Raw genomic sequence first — 21,319 nt, forward strand, 5'->3', positions numbered from 1 at the left:
AATGAAATGCTTTCCACTATGGGAACCTATAATACAGGTGCCATGAAAGTCTCCTGAGCACCTGAGGATTTCCATTGAAAACAGCAGCCACCAGCGCAAAGAACACACTTTATTGCTGGTAAGTAGCGTCCCTGGTGCTGTTTTAAAGTACTACAGCTTTAACAAAGTCCAAGGCTATAAATATGGGAAGTAATTATCTATAAATTTTAGACAAGGTAACCTAACTTGTGATGACCCTTTACAGCTTATACCCTATAAGTGAATTACCTGCATTACACACGATAATACATTTGTTAGGCTGCAGTTTGAACTAGTCAACCATTTTAACATTGTATTTATGATCTTAACCCAGTAGGCTCATGCAGATTCTTAAAGGCTAAGTTCACCTTTGTTCACCCCTTTTTCTTCTTCTAAATTCCAGCTCCCCTATGTACTAATATAGCATTAATGTACTACTTTTGCAAAAATAAAACAGCTTTCCATTTATTTTACCCACACTTACCTCACTCTCTTCATGGATGTTTACAAAAACTGCTCCATTATTTTTGTCTTACACCTCTTTCACACTGAGGCAGTTTTCAGGCATTTTAGCGCTTGAAGTAACCTCTAAAAAGCGCCTTAAAACTGCCTCCCATTCTGAGCAATGAGTGCGGTGCGCTTGCGGGACATTAGAAAAATCCTGGAAGCAGCATCTTTTGGAGCAGCTTGGGAGTGCTGTATTTAGCTCTCCCAAAATGCTCCTGCCCATTGCACTGAATAGGTGGCCAAAGTGCCTTAAAAGCACTGCAAAATGGAGGGGGGCGTGGCCAAGATGTCGGCGTGAGCAGACGTGCTTCCCAGAGCTCTGCTAGAGACTGATCCTTCTGCATCCTTTTACCCGTGCTATTGCCTGTTGGCAGGTTGTCTGGCTCACCCTATGCCGTCCCGTTCATCTGCGGGACACAAGGGCGGTAGGAGGAATCGGTTTCCCCCAGGGGCTTTGCCGTTAGACGCTCCGGACTCCAGTGGAGCGGGAGGACCACGTGCCCATTCCAACATGGCGACGCAGACCGCGCCGGCGGAGGCTGATGCTTCTTCCCTCCCGGGCATACCTGAAGTGATGGCCGCCATAGCGGCCTGCCAGACGGTGCTGACGGGGAAGATGGAGGTGGTCCAGACGGAAGTCGGCCTGATCAGGCAGGACCTAGATAAGATCCGCTCGAGGTTGGGAGTGGCGGAGCAACGAGTGGGTCAGGCGGAGGATGTGCTGGCGGAACACTCGGTGGCGCTCCGGACCTTGCAGGCTAAGGTGAAGACCCTGGAATTTCGTGCAGAGGACGCCGAGAACCGCAGTAGGCGGAATAATTTGCGAATCGTCGGCCTGGCGGAGGGGGTGGAGGGACAGAACCCTACAGTGTTTGTGGAAGAACTTATCCGATCCCTGTTCCCGGAGGCGCAGTTGTCCCCCTACTTCACGGTGGAAAGAGCTCACCGGATCCTGCGCTTGTTGAACTTCAGGGACCGGGATGAGGTGCTTAGAGCGGCGAGGCTGCTGAAGGAGGTCAAGTACCAGAATTCCAGGCTACTGTTTTTTCCCGATTACACCATGGAGACTCAGAAGCAGCGTAGATCCTTCGATGCGGTCAAGGCTTCCATGAGGGCTAAAGGGATCAAGTATAGCATCCTCTTCCCGGCGAAACTGCGGGTGGTGGATGGAGAGACTGTCCGATTCTTCACTAATCCCAGGGATGCTGCATCTTGGCTGGAGACACTACCTGGCTGACTATCCTGAAGATTTACTCCTGGCTGATGTGCCTGCTGCGGTGGCTTTGTACTTTGTACTTTCTTCCTCCTTTGTGGTTTCCCACTTTTTTTGTTTTATGTTTTTTACTTTTTTCTCCATGCTCCCTGCATTGAGGGGGGGGTACGGTTGTGGTGTCCCCCGCCCTCGCCTCAGTCCGGCTGGGATCCGATGGACTGTTGGAGTGTGCCTGTCATGCTTGGTCCATCCTACAGGATTGTGGGACTCCTCTGCTCAGGACTATGCTGTGGGAAATGGCTGGGTGAACCTTTTGATATGTTTTTTGTGCTCTAGCAACTCTTACGGGGAGGTTATAGCGCTGGTGACAGGTAGGACTAGTGGTCTCCCCCTCTGTGTGTAGCAGGGGAGGGGGGGGCTGCGTCCTCCTGGCGGTCTGGTGCACGCCTACCTGAGTAAGTTGCTCACGAAGCCTTAAGGGTATTTTGCAGTTAAGTTTGGGGATCTATGCGGGACTCCACTGTTGGGGTTTTGCGGGGTGGGGGGCGGGGGCGATCGGCCGTTGCTGATCAGTTTTTGTTTAGTCTAGGTTTGGGTGTTGTGTTTGTTGTTTTTTTTTTCACGGTATGTTGACACATGTACAATTCTACTATGGGGGGTGGCTTCTGGTCCCGGGGGTCACCGTTTTTGCTCAGGAGGGCTTTGCCGCCTACAGGTACTCCGGACCTGGGGCACCCTTGGGGGTGGGATGGTTTTTTCTTTGGGGAAGGGGCTATGTGACTAGATCCGGGCATTTATTTTTGATGGTTATCAGTTATGGCTGAATTCTCTATTCTTTCCTGGAACGTGAGGGGTCTGAACTCTGCGGTCAAGCGCTCGTTGGTGTTTACCTTTTTACAAAGATACTCACCTCATATTTGTATCCTTCAGGAGACACATTTGATGGGCTCCCGGGTGCTTGGCCTTCGGAGAGCGTGGGTTGGCCAACACTACCATGCCACCTACTCGAGTTACTCCAGGGGGGTCAGTGTGCTTGTTCACAGATCCCTTGCGTTCCAGCTCCATGAGTTGAAAACAGATCCGGGGGGCAGGTTTATAGTTTTGCATGTCACTATTGCGAATGTGGAGTATGTTCTGGTGGGTATTTACCTGCCTCCCCCCGCGGATACTGACCTCTTGTTTGCCATTATGAATATAGTTATAAAGTATGGAGTGGAAAATGTCATGTTATTAGGGGATTATAATATGGCTCCGTCCCCGGAGCTAGATAGACTCCAGAGGCCATCTCGTGGGACTCCGGGTCTGACACGATGGGCCGATACTTTTGGGCTGGTGGATGTCTGGCGCCATTTTCACCCTTCGGGCAGGGAGTATACTTGTCATTCAGCCACATTTCGTACCTTCTCTCGCATAGACCTGGGGTATGTCTCACGGGCTATGTTGAGTCGGGTGGTGAGTGTGCGGATCCTGCTCAGGGGGGTGTCTGACCACGCTCCCCTCCTCCTTGGGGTCTCTCTTGGGCTCCCTTTGCGGAGGGGACTGTGGAGGCTGTCGGGGTATTGGATAGCGGATGTGGGGGTTCAGGAGGATATGCCAGAGGCCCTCTGTCGTTACTGGTTGGAGAATGCGGACTCTGCGGAGCCCCGGGTGGTCTGGGATGCGTTTAAATGCTGGCTGAGGGGAGAATATGCCTCTAGAATTGTCCGGTGTCGCAAGCGGTCTGTGCAGCTGCTGGAGGAGTTGGAGGGGGTGTTAAGGGAAAAGGAGAGTTCTCATGTGGCGGACCCTACCCCCCTCAGATATCAGGAATGGCAGATGGCACTTAGGGCGGTCGAGCTCCATAGGATAGAATTGACTAAGAAGTCTATGCTGGACACTGCTCAAAGGATTTTTGAATATGGGGATAAAAATGGGAAGCTGCTCTCGTGGTTGGCCCGGGGGCACTCTACCAGCGCGCATATAGGTGGGGTCAGGGATGAGGGCGGGACCCTTATCATGGACCCGGAGGGGATCCTGAACCGGTTTGTGCAATATTATAGCGCCCTGTACTCCACTAGGGTGGATTATGAGGACCCGACTCTCCAGGCCTTTCTGGATGGGGTGGAACTTCCCGCTCTATCCCGAGAGGCGATGGACCAATTGGAGAAGACCATTTCGTTGGAGGAGGTTCAGATGGCTATGTCTCAAATGCAGGTGGGGAAGTCCCCTGGGGCGGATGGAATCCCTGTTGAATTCTACGCTACTTATCAGGAGTTGGTGGCCCCTAAATTGGTTTCTTTATTCGCCCAGTCCTTGGAGGGGGGGGTCGCTCCCCGACTCTATGTCGGAGGCGATTGTGGTGTTGGTGCCCAAGCCGGGTAAAGACCCAGAGGATTGTGCGTCCTATCGCCCGATCTCCTTGATAAATGTCGATGCCAAATTGTTGGCAAAGGTCCTAGCGAATCGGCTGGCACAGGTTCTGGAGAGCCTTGTTCATGTAGACCAGACGGGGTTTATGCCCGGTAAGGGTACCGACATCAACCTGAGGCGCCTTTTCCTTAATTTAACTATCCCTCATGACAACGCTGGGACCAGGGTTGTTGCCTCCCTGGATGCCGAAAAGGCATTTGACTCAGTGGAATGGGGATATTTGTGGGAGGTACTCCGTAGATATGGGTTCGGTCCCCATTTCCTGAGTTGGCTGCAATTGCTCTATAGCGACCCGAGGGCACGGTTGCGTATTAATGGTAGGCTGTCGGAGGCGTTTCGGTTGGAGAGGGGCACCCGGCAAGGCTGCCCCCTCTCCCCGTCGTTATTTGCGCTGGCGTTGGAACCTCTGGCGGTGGCCCTGAGGGCCTCCTCGGGGGTGGTGGGACTTAAAGTAGGCCCTCTTGAGGAGAAGGTGTCGCTCTACGCGGATGATGCTCTGCTCTATTTGAGAGATGCAGATTCCTCCTTACGGGCGGCATTGGAAATTTTTAATGTATTCGGACGGTTCTCTGGGGTCAGGATAAACTGGACCAAATCCGTCCTGTTTCCTCTGGACCCGGGGTCGAGGGCGGCTGCGGCGGACACTCCCCTACAGTGGGTCACCGAATTCAAGTATCTGGGGGTAGTGGTGGGCAGGGACCCAACACAGTACTTTGATCTTAACTTGAAACCGGCTCTCCTTCAGCTGAAGGCTAGATGTGCCTCCTGGGGGAAGCTCCCCCTGAATCTGCTGGGTCGCATTAACCTGTTAAAAATGGTCTTCCTCCCTAGGTTCCTCTATTTTTTTAGGAACTCCCCCGTTTTGCTCCCACGAGCCTTTTTTGCGGAACTGGATGGGTGTGTGGGCTCCTTTATTTGGGGAGGGTCTAATCCGAGGATTGCACGGTCCACTTTGTGTCTACCTGTGCGTTGTGGGGGGTTGGCTTTGCCCGACTTCCGGGTCTATTATTGGGCGGCGGTCCTTGTGTCGGTTCGTTGGTGGTTTGCCCGATCTAGGGCGAACGCTGCGAACTGCGTTGAAGCGGCTGGGGTAGGTTCCTTGGAGGATCTCGCCGATTTAGTATACAAGGGCCCGGGGGTTTGCCGGGGGCTTCCACTTCCAACTAGAACGACGCTCAGGGTGTGGGGGTTGGCCAGGAAACGGTTTATTAGGCCGGGGGTCTGGTCCCCCAGGCAGCCAATATGGGAGAACCCTAGCCTCCCACACTTTCGGACGGTCCCTGACTCGAGGGTATGGGTGAGATATGGGGTGCGGACGTTGGGCGATATCATCACGGGGGGTGCTCTGCGGACGTATGGGGAACTTGCCACTAAGTATGATTTGCCCGGGTGGATGTATTTCCGTTACCACCAACTGAGGCACGCGGCCAGGGCGCAGCTGCCAGCAAATGCGACCCTATCTATGGATCCGGTGGAGGACCTACTGTCTCTGGACCAGCTCTCCAAGCCTCTCTCGTCCCTGTACATTTTGCTACTCAGTGTGGATTCTCCCAAGATGGAGAAACTGTGGACAGCCTGGCGGAGGGATATTCCCTCCTTGGAGAGGGAGGATTGGGATGACTGTTTCCAGGATAGTCTTGGTCTGGTGATCTCTTCTAGAGATAAGGTGATACAGACTAAGTTTTTACATAGGGTTTATTACACTCCGCAGCGGTTGCACAGATTGTATCGACAGCGGGACCCTGCCTGTACCAGATGTGGAGCAGCAGAGGGAACGTTCTTCCACATGTTCTGGTGCTGCCCGATGGTGGCCGCCTTTTGGGCCGATGTGTTTGACACCATTGATGACCGTTTGGGCTTCTCTTTGCCCCGGTCTCCGGAGCTGGCTCTTCTCGGCATTCAGGACGAGGAACAGAGGCCGCGCTACTCCAAGCTCCTGATTGCCTTTTTGCTTTATTATGCCAAGAAGGCCATTCTCCTTCGCTGGACCTCTGCTTCCCCCCCGACGCTGACTCTGTGGGAGGACATCATTAATAAGGCCCTCCCGTTGTACAAAATGACATATATTAGTAGGAAGTGCCCTAGGAAGTTTGATGGCATATGGCTGCCATGGACGGGTGGAGATAGGGCAGGGATATAGATAGAGGAATTCTCATCGTCGGGTCTGTGGGTCGGCCTTCTCCCCCCCCCTCCCCTCCTCCCTCTCCCCCCCCCTTCTTTTCTTCTTTTTCTGTTTCCTTCTCTTGTCCCTCCCCCCCCCCCCCCGTGCTCTTGCCCTTTCCTCCTCCGCCCTTTTCTTTTTTCCGTGGGCTTACTTGTCTCTACATGCACTCCCCCCCCCCCCCCCCCTCCCTCTGTGGGATTTGATGTAGGCATGATGGCTATCATACTGCATTATCTCTTATATGATCTCGGGTTAGCCACGGCCTTCGCAGGGTAATGTCGGGGACGGTTGTGGTACAACATATGGGTATTTTATGTGGGTTGTACTATCTCCTGATTTTCCTTTTTCTTTGTTGTGTGTTCTACACCACCTGTATTTTGTTTTAATTTGTATTCTTCTGATTTCTGAATTGCAACTTGTGTCTTTAATATCAATAAAGCGAACTTTATTCACCGTGAAAAGCACTGCAAAATGGGACTTTTTACCTTTTTTTTCTAGTTAAAAACCACCCCGCTGGCGGCCAAAGGCACCACTAAAACTTCTAAAGCCCCGCAAAAACTAGCGGCGCTTTAGAGCTGTTTTAAGTTCGCTGCAGTGTGAAAGGGGTCTTACTTTAGACTTTAGATCATGACACAGGAAGGTGTTGACCAGCTGAGGGTAGATGATGCAGGGGGTGTGCTAATGAGATCAGCTGATCAACTGATAACTCATCCATGAAGAGAGTGAGGTAAGTGTGGTTACATGGAAAGTGTTTTATTTTTGTAAAAGAAGTACATTAATGTTATTTTGGTACATAGGGGAGCTGGAATTTAGAAGAAAAAGGTGAACTTTGCCTTCAAAGTACTTGACTCTCAACTGTAGAAGTAGTACTTGTTTCCATGTGGGAGCTAGAGGTACTGCTCTGTCCACTCCTGCTCCATAGACTCAGCTGTAGTCATTAAAGTGTTACCCAGGGCTCAAGTCCTGCGGGAATGCATGAGAACGGAGTTCCTGTACTTTTTCCACTATAGGAACTCAGTTCCCGTTAACAGCCACGTCCTGCAAGACTTTGCAGCTGCCGGCACATCTCACAATAGTAAGTGCCGCACACCTGACCATTCAGGCATTGCCAGTAGGGGGCCCCATTACAGCTTCCGCTTTGATCTACCTGTCAATCACAGCTAGCTGACGGGTAGATCAGGTCTTAGATCTAGCTGAGGAGTAGATCAGCTATTCTGCTCACAGGACATGCAGGGAGAGAGGTGAGCTGAGGGAGGAACATCAGTTTGGGGTGGTAAGCTGGGCACAATACCTGGCAAAGTTTAATGCCAGGAGGGAAGTTCATGTGGATATATGTGAAGGGTTGGAATACCAGCGAGTGTGTGTTGGAGCCCTGCAGAGTTTGCAGCCACCCAAGCTAACATACATCTCCTAAGCAGAAACACATCACTATCTCCCCAAGCATTCTGCCCAGATAATGTGCAGTTCATTTATGACATTTTCGTTTAACCCTGTGTTATCCAAACTCTGTTCAATGAAAAGTGTAAACTCACCACATAAACACTCTATATACAAAATAACATTCCCCAATAAAGATCAGAACATGATGGTCACATTTGCATGGAAGCACAATTGAATGAATGCTTATCATTCAGTGAATTACCGTATTTATGTTTATTGAGGATTTATTTTTATTTTTTATGTACTAACAGTTAAGCTTCATACACACGATATGAAAATTGGATGAAAAATACCACTTTTGAAGCGTTTGTGCATATGAGCGTATCATTTTTTTTTTTAAAAATTTGGGGGAGTGGATCTTGGGTGGGAGTTCCCACACTTTTTTCCCCAGGACTTGACCCCTGGTGTTACCAAACCTATAACCTGCATTCACTATATCTGGTTTCCCACAGTACACAGAACATGGAAATGCAATTATTTTAGTAAATATAAATGGATAAATACTTTTTCTCATCAGGGGTTCAAAGCAGTCTTGTGACTTGTATCAGTTCCTAGTAAAGCTTGTAGGAGGAGTTTTCATTCTCCCCTAATCCTCTGTCTGGACAGTGCTGATTGGCCCTGTGCTGATCACATGCACCCTCCCAAGAAAAAAAAAATACTCTCTAGCAATACACACCAGATTGAGCATGCACAGCCGCTCCCCTGGCTCTGTAAATATCAGGTTATTTTTTGGAGACAGTGGAAGAAGAGGAGGATCAGAGAAGACAGGATCAAACAGCCTTTATGCACAATGCAAAGGATTAACCCCTTAGGTTGCACAGTGAGTATAACAAGCATGAGTTACAGCATATACAGACTGATTTTACTGTTGTGGGTTTAGGAACAATTTAAACGCACCTGTGTCATATATGGAAATAAACAGATTTTTTTTACACATTTCCTACAGTACACGATGGATACATTGGGTGTAGGGAAACAAGACAGGCAATTGGTCTGCATATTTGAGTAATGCTGGCCATACACTATACGAAAAATGTGATCATTAGATCGTTCGTTTGTTTTTTCGGACAGTTAATGGGCACAAAATCGATAATCGTTTGGACGTTTTTGACCCCCGAAAAAACGAAGGACAAGTTTGGAAATTTTCTACCGAACGAACGATAAATCGAAAGGTTAATGTGTTTCCCGTCTGACCTGTCTGCACTAGGTAAAAAAACAAACATAAAATGTATTTATTTATGTCCACTGAACGATTTATCGGTCATTACATGATGGCATCATCGTTTGCGCTCGCATCCGAACGTTTGTTTTTCAAAATTGGGTTTGTACGATTATTCGTATAGTGTATGGCCAGCATTAGTCACTTTCTTGTTCCACAAAGTAAGCTGCATAAGAAAGACGATAAATATAAATGTGTTTAATACATTTTTACTTGAGTCAGAAATTCAGCAGTTGCAGCACTGAGAATTCTGAAGCTTTGTTTTTGTTCCTGTAGATAGTGTCATCATCCCTCTTCACAGAACACAAGCTCTGCTTCTCCTTCCTGCTGGTGGTGAACATCATGAGGAACGGCAGCGAGGATCTTCCAGGTCCTCTGGGGTTCCTCCCACATGCTGAATGGAATTTCTTCCTGAACTCGGTGCTGCTGACTAACTTCATTGTCAGGAAAGACTCTACAGGAGACAGCGGTACCAGAATCTCATACGCTTGCCTTTTCACATATCTGCTACTTCCTTCTTACATGTGCTTCCTGATGGATTCTACTTAAAGGAAAATACTCCACACAAACTAAGTGTATCTGTATTGAATATTTTTTTCCAGGTTTGGATAGTGAAGGGAATGTTTAAAACACTTGTCAGGAGTTCATTGCGATTTGTACCCTATTGGGAAGATTTCTCTTTATTTCCTGTCCCACTTAATGTGATTGTAAATTTATTTCCTGTCCCAGAAACACTACAAAAATTGAGAGAAAAAAAAAAACCTCTGTAAGGTCAGCTTCTTTGACTGTTGTAACTGGAGGAGGTGTTTGCATTAGGAGGTTTATCTTCATCTCCTCTTATAGGGACACTTATAAAAAAAAAGGAATTTCCCATGACTTTCTTATGCCCCTTTTACACTGGGGCGGTGGGTGCGTCGACGGTAAAACGCTGCTATTTCTAGCGGCAATTTACCGCCAATTTTGCGGTGCTATTCGGCCGCTAGCAGGGAGAGTTTACACACCGCTCCTTCACTGCTCCAAAGATGCTGCTAGCAGGACTTTTTTTAGCATCCTGCCAGAGCACCGCTCCAGTGTGAAAGCCCTCGGGGCTTTTACACTGGAGACACAGCAGCGGCTCTTTTAGGGCGCTTTGCAGGCGCGATTTTTAGCACTGTAGCGCCTGCAAAGCACCCCAGTGTGAAAGGGGTCTTAGACATCAGAAATAAAGAAGATGAACCATGGGCCACAAACTGGTAGGTCCAACAGAAAAGGCCATCACTGGTTGCGGGGTGCTATGGTGAAGATCTGGTGGGTATGCGTAGACTCTGCACCTCAGCCCTTTTTCGGGTCACACTCTCTCCAATGCATGTATATCTAGTTTATCCATGACATGGAAGCCCACATGAAAGGGGCATTTTGAATCCCCAAAGCACATTGGCGCTAGTTTTTATCAAATGCAATAACATATAAAGTTGATGTGGAAAAATACATTTCTACTGTAACTCTTTTAATTTTACTTCTTCTCTAGAATTACAAACTGGACAGGGGTTGTAACCCTTTTTTACTCTATCCAAAATATGAAAAAAAGTTGTAGCTTCAGATACATTTTAATGTGTATTTAAAAGTTTTGTAATAATACATTTTTAAATTCTATGTAAATCCAAAAACACAAATTTCATACATTGCAGCTTGCCAGTCCTTAGATGAGGTGGCTGCATTTTTTCTCAGGTTTTACCTTCACCTGATAATCCTGCAAATAACACCCTTTATGTCTACCCTCATTCCCCCACTGTATTTATTGGGGTAGCCATGGTTTCTAAGCAGGCTAGACTTTGAACACCTATTCCTGGTATTTTACACAATAGAGATATGATCCTTAGTGCTTTATTTCAGCTCACGGGAGGTGACAAGAACAGGTATTTTCTGTACTTGCAGAAAATGTTTTTTACACTGAAAAGTGAAAACAAATGCAGCCACTTCTTGTAAGAGATAGAAAGCTAATAGATTTTGGTTTTGGGTTTAGTTGCACATATCACATGGCAAAAAGATTAATGTAACAAGTGTTTTGTGACAAAGCATCAAATTGTTGGTGCTAAAATACCTACACAAGTATAACATGGTAATGGCATATGACCACTATGGACCCTGAACAGCCTGTGCAGCTGCCCTTTTCTAGTGAAAATGTACTGTATGTGTTGTTCATAGCGCCCAACTGTGCTTGATTTTGAGGGACTGCCCCTGACTTGGAGCAATGTCCCTCTGTGCCTCTTTCCCCCTCCTTTGTCCCTCATTTTGGTCTGATCCATATAGCTGTATATAAAATGCACTTTTTATCTTTCAAAAAGTGTTTCCCAGTGCTAAACCTTTTTTCCAAATTCTAAATTGCTGCATGTATACATTTTAAAAGCCAATATAAATGAATAGTAGTGGTAAAAAAAATCCCTTGTGGATTTAATTAACCTTTTTCTTGGGTTAATTTTCCTTTAAGGGGGTGTGGCAGGGGGCGTGCCCCATGCCTACATACATTTGCTGGTAGGTGTCCCTCATTCTCATCTCAAAATGTTGGGAGGTATGGTTGTTTAGAAAGATATGGGAGTGAGTTCCTTTGTTTATTGTTATATATAACAATATATATAACATATATAACCTATAGAGACCCTGTCGCCAAACCACCCATTTTAACAACAATCTTCCCATAAGAATATATGTGCATTAAATGTATTTTAAGCAAGTTATTTACCTATAAAAGCCTCCCTTATGTAGACATCTAATCGCCCTGAGAACACTGTTGTGTCCTGGCATCTTGGATGTCATGTCATCAGCCCCGATAGACTCTCACTTAAGTGACACTCCATAGTATTTCCTGTCACTATTTCCCTGCCACCTACATAAAGTGGCAGGGGAGCTAGGCCAGCAGAGAGAGTTATTAGACACTTCCAGAAGAGGAGAGGGGGCTGTTCTAGGTCATTAACTCTTCCTGAAGTTGGCAATGTTTAGCGGCATGTCAAAAGATAATCATTAATGTAAAGAAAAGAAAAAAACACTGGATATAAGAATTTAAAATGCTTGATTTTTCTGTGTTTTTACCTGCAATTCTTGAAGTTGATGGCCCCATTCTTTCAGATGACTCTGCAGCACCTGATATCCCACATTGGCTCTCTGGCTCCACCTGGAGGCAGTGTGAGTATCTGACACACCACTTGGATCCGTTCTCGGCTCTCTGTGACTCTCTGCTATCCAGTGACCAACAGTGGAAGGAGTTCTGCAACAGCAACAACTTGTATGAGTTCCTCAAGAGCCCCTACAGAGGAGAGGGCCTCTCGCTACAGGAAGGTAAACAATGCTGCACCAACCTGCTCGAGTGCACAACCAATTATAGCTAGTGTCTTGTGGTTACAGGCTGGCCATAAACAGAAAAATTCGGTCTTTGCAAGCATTTCTTGCACCAGCTATGTACACAGGCTTCTGTGGGATGTGGTTGGAAAATATATGTGTGAGCAACAAAATGAAGGTACAAAAAAAATTAGCTAGAAAAAGAAGATCCATTAGCTAGGAACCACGATCTGTCACTTTCTCTAGTCAGTCCCCTCCCCCTTCAGTTAGAATCACCTCCAGTGAACACAGTTAATCCCATCGGGCGCCCCCTAGTGTTAACACCTTCACTGCCAGTGACATTTTTACAGTAATCAATGCAATTTTATAGGATTGATCGCTGTATTAATGCCAATGGTCCCAAAAATGTGTCAAAATTGTCTGATGTGTCCGCCATAATGTCGCAGTCATGATAAAAATTGCAGATCGCCGCCATTACTAGTAAAAAAATGTATAATGCTATAAATCTATCCCCTATTTCGTAGACGCTATAACTTTTGCACAAACCAATCAATAATGCTTATTGCGATGGTTTTTTTACCAGAAATATGTAGAAGAATACATATCGGTCTAAATTGAGGAAAAAAATAGTTTTTTTATATAATTTTGGGGGATATTTATTATAGCGAAACGTAAAAAATATAAAAAAATAATGTGTTTTTTTTTTTCAAAATTGTCGCTCTGTTTTTGTTTATAGCGCAAAAAATAAAAAACCACAGAGGCGATCAAATACCACTAAAAGAAAGCTCTATTTGTGAGAAAAAAAGGACGTCAATTTTGTCTGGGTACAACATTGCACGACCGTGCAATTGTCAGTTAAAGCAACGCAGTGCCGGATCGCAAAAAGTGCTCTGGTCAGGAAGGGGCTAAATTCTTCTGAGGCTGAAGTGGTTAATGATATTTACCAATAAAACCTTAGAAGTCCAGTACTGATCACTCGCTGTGTTCATTCATGAAAGCGAACGTAGTGGTCAGTAAAGAAATATTATAGACATGTTTACCAACCTCTTGCTCTCCATCCTGAAGATTCAATCCACCCTCTTGCTGTGTGCCACCCACCTGTCACTAGATTCTCCCCCTGTACAAGTATAGTTTTGCGAAGCTGTTTATTGATTAAAATTACTTTCTGGTGTGTTCAACAGGTACGATGCGAGGTTCAGACAGAGAAGACACTGGGTTTCACTGGGAGAAACTTTCTTCATTCCAGAAACTTATACTGGTAAATATGAAATTATCTATCATTTTAGTTAATTGTTAGGTATCCCATAAATAGGTAACCTTAAAGTGGAACTCCAGATTTTTTTTGTTTTGAACACAGTGCTATAGAAGTAGAATCTCTGTTAATTATTTTTGTCTAGGAATGTTTCATGAAAGCGGTTGTAAATGCTTACATGTACCCAGTGAAGTAACTAGCCTCGGGTGATACACAAATCCTCCTACATAAGTTGTACCTGTTTATTTGCTGGCCTCTCTTCTCTACAACTGTTCAGATTCTAGAATTCTAAAGCTTGTCTAAGTGGAAAATAGAGAAAAAAGGGGGACGTAGAGCTGAAGTTACAGCTCAGTGAGGAGAGCTCTGACAGCTGATTGGAGGGAAGAGACACACCCCCCCCCCCCTTTTCACACAGCACACAGGAACAGAGCTGAGGCTGTCAATCAGCTGGAGATCCCTCCCCTGTCACCTTTTTTCTTTTATTGTCAAGAAAACTTGTTAGAAGTGATTCACTCTGAAGCAGCAGACAGGAATTATACTTGGGGCTCTTAATTGAGACAAGTACACACTATAGAGGGATACACTTTGTTCATATTTCATGTATGAAGTTTACAACCATGTTTACAACCATTGGACAGATGTCAAAAAATTTTCCGACTGCAACTGTTAATCCTAAAATAACCTGAAGATGTTTCTTGCTGCTCCTTCTTCCTCAATCCTAAACATAATAGCACATGTTTGTTTGGAGCATTCAGACAGACGTTGTTATGCACCAAGCTCGAGAGGAAGGCTTCTGCCAATTGTCTCCGCTCATCGCACCTTTATTTGAGATCTATATTTACCTTTAGAAATGTGTGATACCTCAATAAAATTGTGCAATTTCATTTTCATCACATTGTGGCGCTATTTTGTTGAGTATAAAGCTTTCAGCTTGTTATATTGGAACATCTTACTCCATAGGTGTGATAATGTGGGTTTAAAGTGAAATTGTACTTTGTCAATTCACTGCCAAGCAACTTGAATCTCCCCTTCCCCAGCAGCGCATACATACTTCTTTTACTACCTAGACGTTCCCTTCAGAGCCAGGAGCTGAATGTAAAATCCCGTACTTCCAGGTATGGAGAAGCATGGGACTTACTCCATGTGACAGCGCTGTGCTGAAGAACACTGATCCATAGGCAGTCTATAAAACTCCATAAACTGTCACTCCTTCTACACTTGGCATGGTTGCTGAGCTCATTTTGGTAAAACAATAGCCTATTGAGGTCTATTGCTCCGTGCTTGGCAAAAATGACATGCACAGCAGGTGGTAGTCAAAATCCCTTCTAAGTGTCTATCATTACCTGCCCTAAATAAACTCAAATGGATCTCTGTGTTTAGATCAAGATCCTCCGTCCAGAAAGTTTATTCAGCGCCATCCAGGAGTTTATTATTGAGAAGATGGGCAAAGAATATGTTCAGAGCAGTGCAATGAATCTGAAACAAGCCCTAGAGGAAACCAGCAACACTTCCCCAATTATCTTCATACTCTCTTCTGGTGAGTAGTTCATTTTTTTTTTTACAGTTATTATAATTCCCTTTAAAGAAAATGTATTATAATAATATTTGAGAATAGGAGGATTGAACTAAAATTTGCTGGGGTCTGATCAGTAAAGTTTTCCTCCAGTAAAGGTCTGAATTGCATGTTTGTGTGATGACTCCTTCCACTTATATCACAATCCCATTCTTACATCATTGTCCTCAGTCCCACCCCCCTGCATATTACAATCCCCTCCTTTTACATCACAGTCTCCAATTCAAATCACAGTTTTCCCTTCACATTAGTGCTCTCAGCCCCCTTCACAGTAGTGTGCCCAACCCCTCTTCACATCAACCCCCCCCCCACAGAGGTGTCCTCTGCCCCTTCTCATCACCCCCACAGTGGTGTCCTCTGTCCCTTCTCATCACCCCCACAGAGGTGTCCTCTGCCCTTCTCATCACCCCCACAGTGGTGTCCTCTGTCCCCCTTCTCATCACCCCCACAGTGGTGTCCTCTGTCCCCCTTCTCATCACCCCCACAGTGGTGTCCTCTGTCCCCCTTCACATCACCCCCACAGTGGTGTCCTCTGTCCCTCGTCACATCACCTCCCACAGCAGTGTCCTCTACCCCCTTCTCATCACCCCCACAACAGTGTCCCCTGCCCCCTTCTCATCACCCCCACCGTTGTGTCCCCTGTCCCTCTTCACAGTACCCCCAACAATGATGTCCTCTGTCCCTCTTCACATTACCCCCAACAATGATGTCCTCTGCCCCCCTTCACATTACCCCCCACAGTGGTGTCCTCTGTCCCCCTTCACAATACCCCCCACAGCAGTGTCTTCTGCCCCCTTCTCATCACCCCCACAGTGATGTCCTCTCTTCCAACTTCTCATTACCCCCCTCCCCACGGTAGTGCTGTCTTTACCTTCACAACGTCCCCCACTGCCTCCCCTCATTCTCCTGCCTTGGACAGGTACACAGAACAGGAGGCAGAGCAGCAATGGATAAAGGATGGGAGCAGGAACAAGCTGGTGATTAGTTGCTAGGACCATCCTGTGCCCTAGCTACCAATCACCGGCTGGGTAATCTGGAAACTTAACTTAGGCAGCTCCCACCCTTCATTCAGTGCTGCTGTGCCTCCTGCTCTACATCTATTACTGCCCTGCCTCCCACTCTCTGCTCTGCTGTGAAACAGCTGTGGGGGCTGGGGGAAAGAATTGACTCCTAAATGGTAGGACCGCGGTGCTCTGTAGGAGACAGCGACTCGGTCCAAAAATGGACCATGGTCCGCCATTTAATGATGCCTGTTCTAGGCAGAATTTCATAGTAAACCTGAACTTCATTTTAACCCCTTAATGTCTGTAGCCTGTTTTACATGGACTTAGCTTGTAGTAAACAGCAAGCTTTGACAAATCATTTGAAGAGCCTTTAGCAAGCTTTGTTGAAGCTTTTGAAGTACCATTCAGCTTCTGTTTGTAAATGTTGAATACAGATCCTAATGGGAGTGTGGATTGCCACTTTAAAGGGGTTATAAACCCTCAAGGTTTTTCACCTAAATGCATTCTATGCATTTAGGCGAAAAACCTTCTGTGATGCAGCTGCCCCCTAGAGCCCCCCTTTTACTTACCTGAACCTGGACTTTTTGACAGGGACGAGCACACCAGCTCCAGCCGGTGTCTTGGGTCCTGATTGGATAGATTGATGGCAGCGCAGCCGTTTGCTCCCGCTGCTGTCAATCAAATCCAAAGACGCGGGAGCCCGGTGGTGGGGCAGAGTCCTGCTGTCTGTGTCAATAAACGCAACAGCAGGACATGGGAGTGCATCCGCACGAGTGCCCCATTGGAGAGAAGAGGAGGAGCGCTGCTAAGGGACCCCAGAAGAGGAGGATCTTGCACAGAGGAGGTAAGTATGACGTTTGTTTTTTGTTTTTTGTTTTTTTTTTTAAAACCTTTAGATATCCTTTAAAGAAGCTGCTAGCAGGCTTCAGAATTTCAAAATTGAAGCATGTTGAAAGCCTGCTGAAGCCTAGCAGGTGGATCATACCTTGATGTTTTTTCAGGACAAACTGGACTTACATTTGATGGTAAATGATATTAGATATAAATTGATTCAAAGGAAAACTGTATGTTTTATAGCTTGTCTATGAGTTTTGTGCCATTACCATCTGCTGTCACTATAAAGAAAAATCTGAAATAAATTCTTCTACTCCTGGCATTTGCGGCAAAACTACATGTATATATTTGCTATTTGTATCTGTGTAGGGCCATGAAACAATGGTGCACATGTTGCCCTTTTTGCCCTTTTTAGCCTACCTAAACACATATCACTAAATAAAAAATCCTTTTTTTATTAAATCGTACCTGAAACACCATGAATGTGATCTTTGAACTTGACAGTGACTTTTGATATTGACCCTGACACTAACTTAGATAAAGCACTGATCTAGACATGTTATCTTTATGTATTTATTATTATTTTTATTATTATCGTTCTTTGTTTTTTTTTCACTACACTCTTCTCTTCTGACTAGAAGAAAAAGATTTAATGTATTTTTTCCTCCAGTCCGAAAAGACAAACAGTACAGGGGTGGATTTTATTGACTAATCAATTTTATAGCCCATCACAGGCTATCTCAGCGATCGCGTGATCAAGAACCCATGCTCCCAGCTCCCAATCAATTAAAGGAGTCCAGTAGCTGTTGGTGACAGTTTGGTTTCTGTGCTGTAAGCACACTTCAAGCACAGGCGCCAAGCGCATATATGCAGTGCCTAGGAAGAAGGCACACTTCTGTGGTACGGCATATACAGTATGTGTGAGCTCTATGGAGTTTCAAATTTAAAGGAACTGTCTCAGGCTTCAAAAAAATCTTACTAAAATGTCCCTACAGGTGAAGAGCTGTTATACTCACCTTCCCAGTGATCTTTGTCTCTTACTTCCCCTCCCTTCTAATGCTTCCGTCTCCATAAGACTTTTTGGCATTCTACAGATACCCCTGTTCCCCACCGTGCATTGAGGTTCCATTCTCCGACCAATACATCACTACAGCCAAGACAGTGAATATGTTCTTTATGTTAAAAATTGTCTGTACCACCAGTAAAGTACAAACAATGTGAAAGCCTTTGCTAAAATGAATTATACATGTAAATAAAGCAGCACAATTACATCATATACAGAGTGCATATAAAAGCAGAGTGCAGCCACAATATGCATGAAGTTTCAGCTCCACCAGTCTGCCCATATAGCTTCTTGGGAGGCGCTATTTTTGCTACAAGGAGTACTTTTGATATTTATAGGGATATGGTATATCACTGATATTAGCACTTTACCATTTTACTATTATTTTCCCTGTCTCATTTGCTGGATATCACTCCTTTGTATGTATTAAGTCAGTCATATCAGCCTTGGAGTCTTAATGAATTCAGTGCTCCTGGCTTATTTGGCTTACTATTACTATAAAATTAGCAGGTTAGTGATTGAATAGAAAAGACCTGCGACATCCTTAGCAAGAATTGGCTTCAAATAGATAAACCTAGGGGACTGCAAATAAATTGCAAGTGTGAGATGGTCCTGAAAGTGATTTATTAGTCCAAATAAACCACAGCAACAATTTTAAACTGTATCAGAGGGATGCACAAAAGAGTTTTTTTTTTTGATTAATAAAGGTAATGCTTTAAAAATGTGTTTTTAATGCTGTGTACCCATTTAGGAGATATTTTCCCACTTCTAGCATATTTGACATATGGCAGACAAAACAGCAAGTGAGATGAATTCTCCCCACTGAGGACACAGGCAGCAATAAAACATTTTCTAAGTTATCAATGATAGTTTAAAAACTCTAGGTGGACTTTTTTGTTGTCTATCTCCCTGTGTGCGAGATTTCTCCTCACTTCCTGTGCAGGTGACACATAACAGACAGAACAGAGAAATCCCATGTATAAGAACAAGCATGACAGAAGGTCTAACCCTTTCTTTCTCGATCCAAAACAAAATCAGTCTGGCTTTATTAGGTTTGTAGCTTGAGGGATGCATGTAACTTTCACACAATCCATCATAACAGGTAGTGACCCGGTTGGTGACCTTGAACGCCTGGCACTGGAGACCCGAGGCAGCACTCTGCACCTGGACATGATCTCTCTGGGCCGTGGTCAGGGGGTGAAGGCAGAAGAGCTGATCAACAAATCCAAGAGGCTAAAAGGACATTGGGTGTTCCTGCAAAACTGCCACCTCGCCGCTTCCTTTATGCCCAGGCTGAGGGAAATTGTGGAGGGGTAAGTCTATCCACTATTACAAATAACACTACAGTATGCTGTGTGCTTTAACGAAATGTACTCATATTACTCCTTATCAACTGGACCTTAAATTCGACCAAACTTTACACTTTCACATAAACTAACTCTTGATGTGTCACAACATACAGAAACACTATAGTTTTTCTGAAATGCTCCACCATTTATCTTTAAAAATCCACCCTAGTGCTGCAGTCAAGTGACTTTGTCTAGGCTGATATGATGTCACCAGTCTACTGCAGGCAGTAGACAGCATTTCCTCAATCTTCTTTCACCAAATGATGACCCAGGCTGTACACTGTACCTCTTGCAAGTAACAAGGTAAGCGCTAATCTATGTTAGACATTTGTAAACACAAACAAAACTGCACAGGTACCAGGATTTACAGAATTGTGTAATTTCTGAGCCAATATCTCAGTCCAGCATGTAGATGCTAATGATGCTTTAAAATAAGATCACTCTGTCCTTCTGGAGAGGAAAGCAGATAAAGGCACTGTCAGGGGGAGTACCATGATCTCTCCGAGAGGTAATAAATACAGTATCTCACAAAAGTGAGTGCACCCCTCACATTTTTGTAAATATTTTATTCTATCTTTTCATCTGACAACACTGAAGAAATTACACTTTGCTACAATGTAAAGTAGTGAGTGTACAGCTTGTATAACAGTGTATATTTGCTGTCCTCTCAAAATAACTCAACACAGCCATTAATGTCTAAACCGCTGGCAACAAAAGTGAGTATACCCCTAAGTGAAAATGTCCAAATTGGGCCCAAAGTGTCAATAATCTGTGTGACCACCATTATTTTCCAGCACTGCCTTAACCCTCTTGGACATGGAGTTCACCAGAGTCCTCTTCCACTCCTCCATGACAACATCACAGAGCTGGTGGATGTTAGAGACCTTGCGCTCCTCTACCTTCCATTTGAGGATGCCCCACAGATGCCCAATAGGGTTTAGGTCTGTAGACATGCTTGGCCAGTCCAACACCTTTACCCTCAGCTTCTTTAGCAAGGCAGTGGTCGTCTTGGAGGTAGGTTTAGGGTCCTTATGTTGGAATACTGCCCTGCGGCCCAGTCTCCAAAAGGGAGGGGATCATGCTATGATTCAGTATGTCACAGTACATGTTGGCATTTATGTTTCCTCAATGAACTGTAGCTCCCCAGTGCCCTCGGCACTCATGCAGCCCTAGATCATGACACGCCATCACCATGCTTGACTGTAGGCAAGACACACTTGTCTTTGTACTCTTCACCTGGTTGCCACCACACACGCTTGACATCATCTGAACCAAATAAGCTTATCTTGGTCTCATCAGACTACAGTACATGGTTCCATAATCCATTTACTTAGTCTGCTTGTCTTCAGCAAACTGTTTGTGGGCATTTGCGAGCTTTCTTGTGCATCATCTTTAGAAGAGGCTTCCATCTGGGACGACAGCCATGCAGACCAATTTAATGCAGTGTGCAGCCTATGGTCTGAGCACTGACAGGCTGACCCCCCACCCCTATAGCCTCTGCAGCAATGCTGTAAGCACTCACACATCTATTTCCCAAAGACATCCCCTGGATATGACTCTGAGCATGTGCACTCAACTTCTTTGATCGACCATGGTAAGGTCTGCTCTGAGTGGAACCTGTCCTGTTAAACTGTTGTATGGTCTTGGCCGCTGTGCTGCAGCTCAGTTTCAGGGTCTTGGCAATCTTCTTATAGCCTTGGCCATCTTTATGTAGAGCAACAATTATGTTTTTCAGATCCTCAGAGAGTTCTTTGCTCCCTATTCACACCTGAGACCTTGGAACACTAATGAGTCACATGACACCGGGGAGGGAAAATAGCTAATTGGACCCAATTGGGGCATTTACACTTAGAGGTGTACTGACTTTTGTTGCCAGCAGTTTCAACATTCATTTCTGTGTGTTGAGTTATTTTGAGGGGGCAGCAAATTTACACTGTTATACAAGCTGTACACTCACTACTT

The 21,319-nt window shown here is 45.4% G+C and overlaps 1 protein-coding gene across 1 annotated transcript in view; it reads left to right on the forward strand.

Moving 5' to 3' along the window:
* DNAH14 (dynein axonemal heavy chain 14) overlaps positions 1 to 21,319 on the forward strand; it is a 418,175-nt gene that overhangs the window by 359,936 nt on the left and 36,920 nt on the right. The window contains exons 71-75 of the mRNA XM_077485830.1: positions 9,247 to 9,439; positions 12,073 to 12,282; positions 13,464 to 13,540; positions 14,915 to 15,071; positions 19,111 to 19,321. Of these exons, the coding sequence (XP_077341956.1) occupies positions 9,247 to 9,439; positions 12,073 to 12,282; positions 13,464 to 13,540; positions 14,915 to 15,071; positions 19,111 to 19,321 (848 nt within the window). The remainder of the gene's footprint in view (positions 1 to 9,246; positions 9,440 to 12,072; positions 12,283 to 13,463; positions 13,541 to 14,914; positions 15,072 to 19,110; positions 19,322 to 21,319) is intronic.

This window comes from Lithobates pipiens, unplaced genomic scaffold (genome assembly GCF_037356315.1).
Source record: "Lithobates pipiens isolate NorthernLeopardFrog02 unplaced genomic scaffold, aLitPip1_a1.2 Scaffold_18, whole genome shotgun sequence".
NCBI classification, from domain to species: Eukaryota; Metazoa; Chordata; class Amphibia; order Anura; family Ranidae; genus Lithobates; species Lithobates pipiens.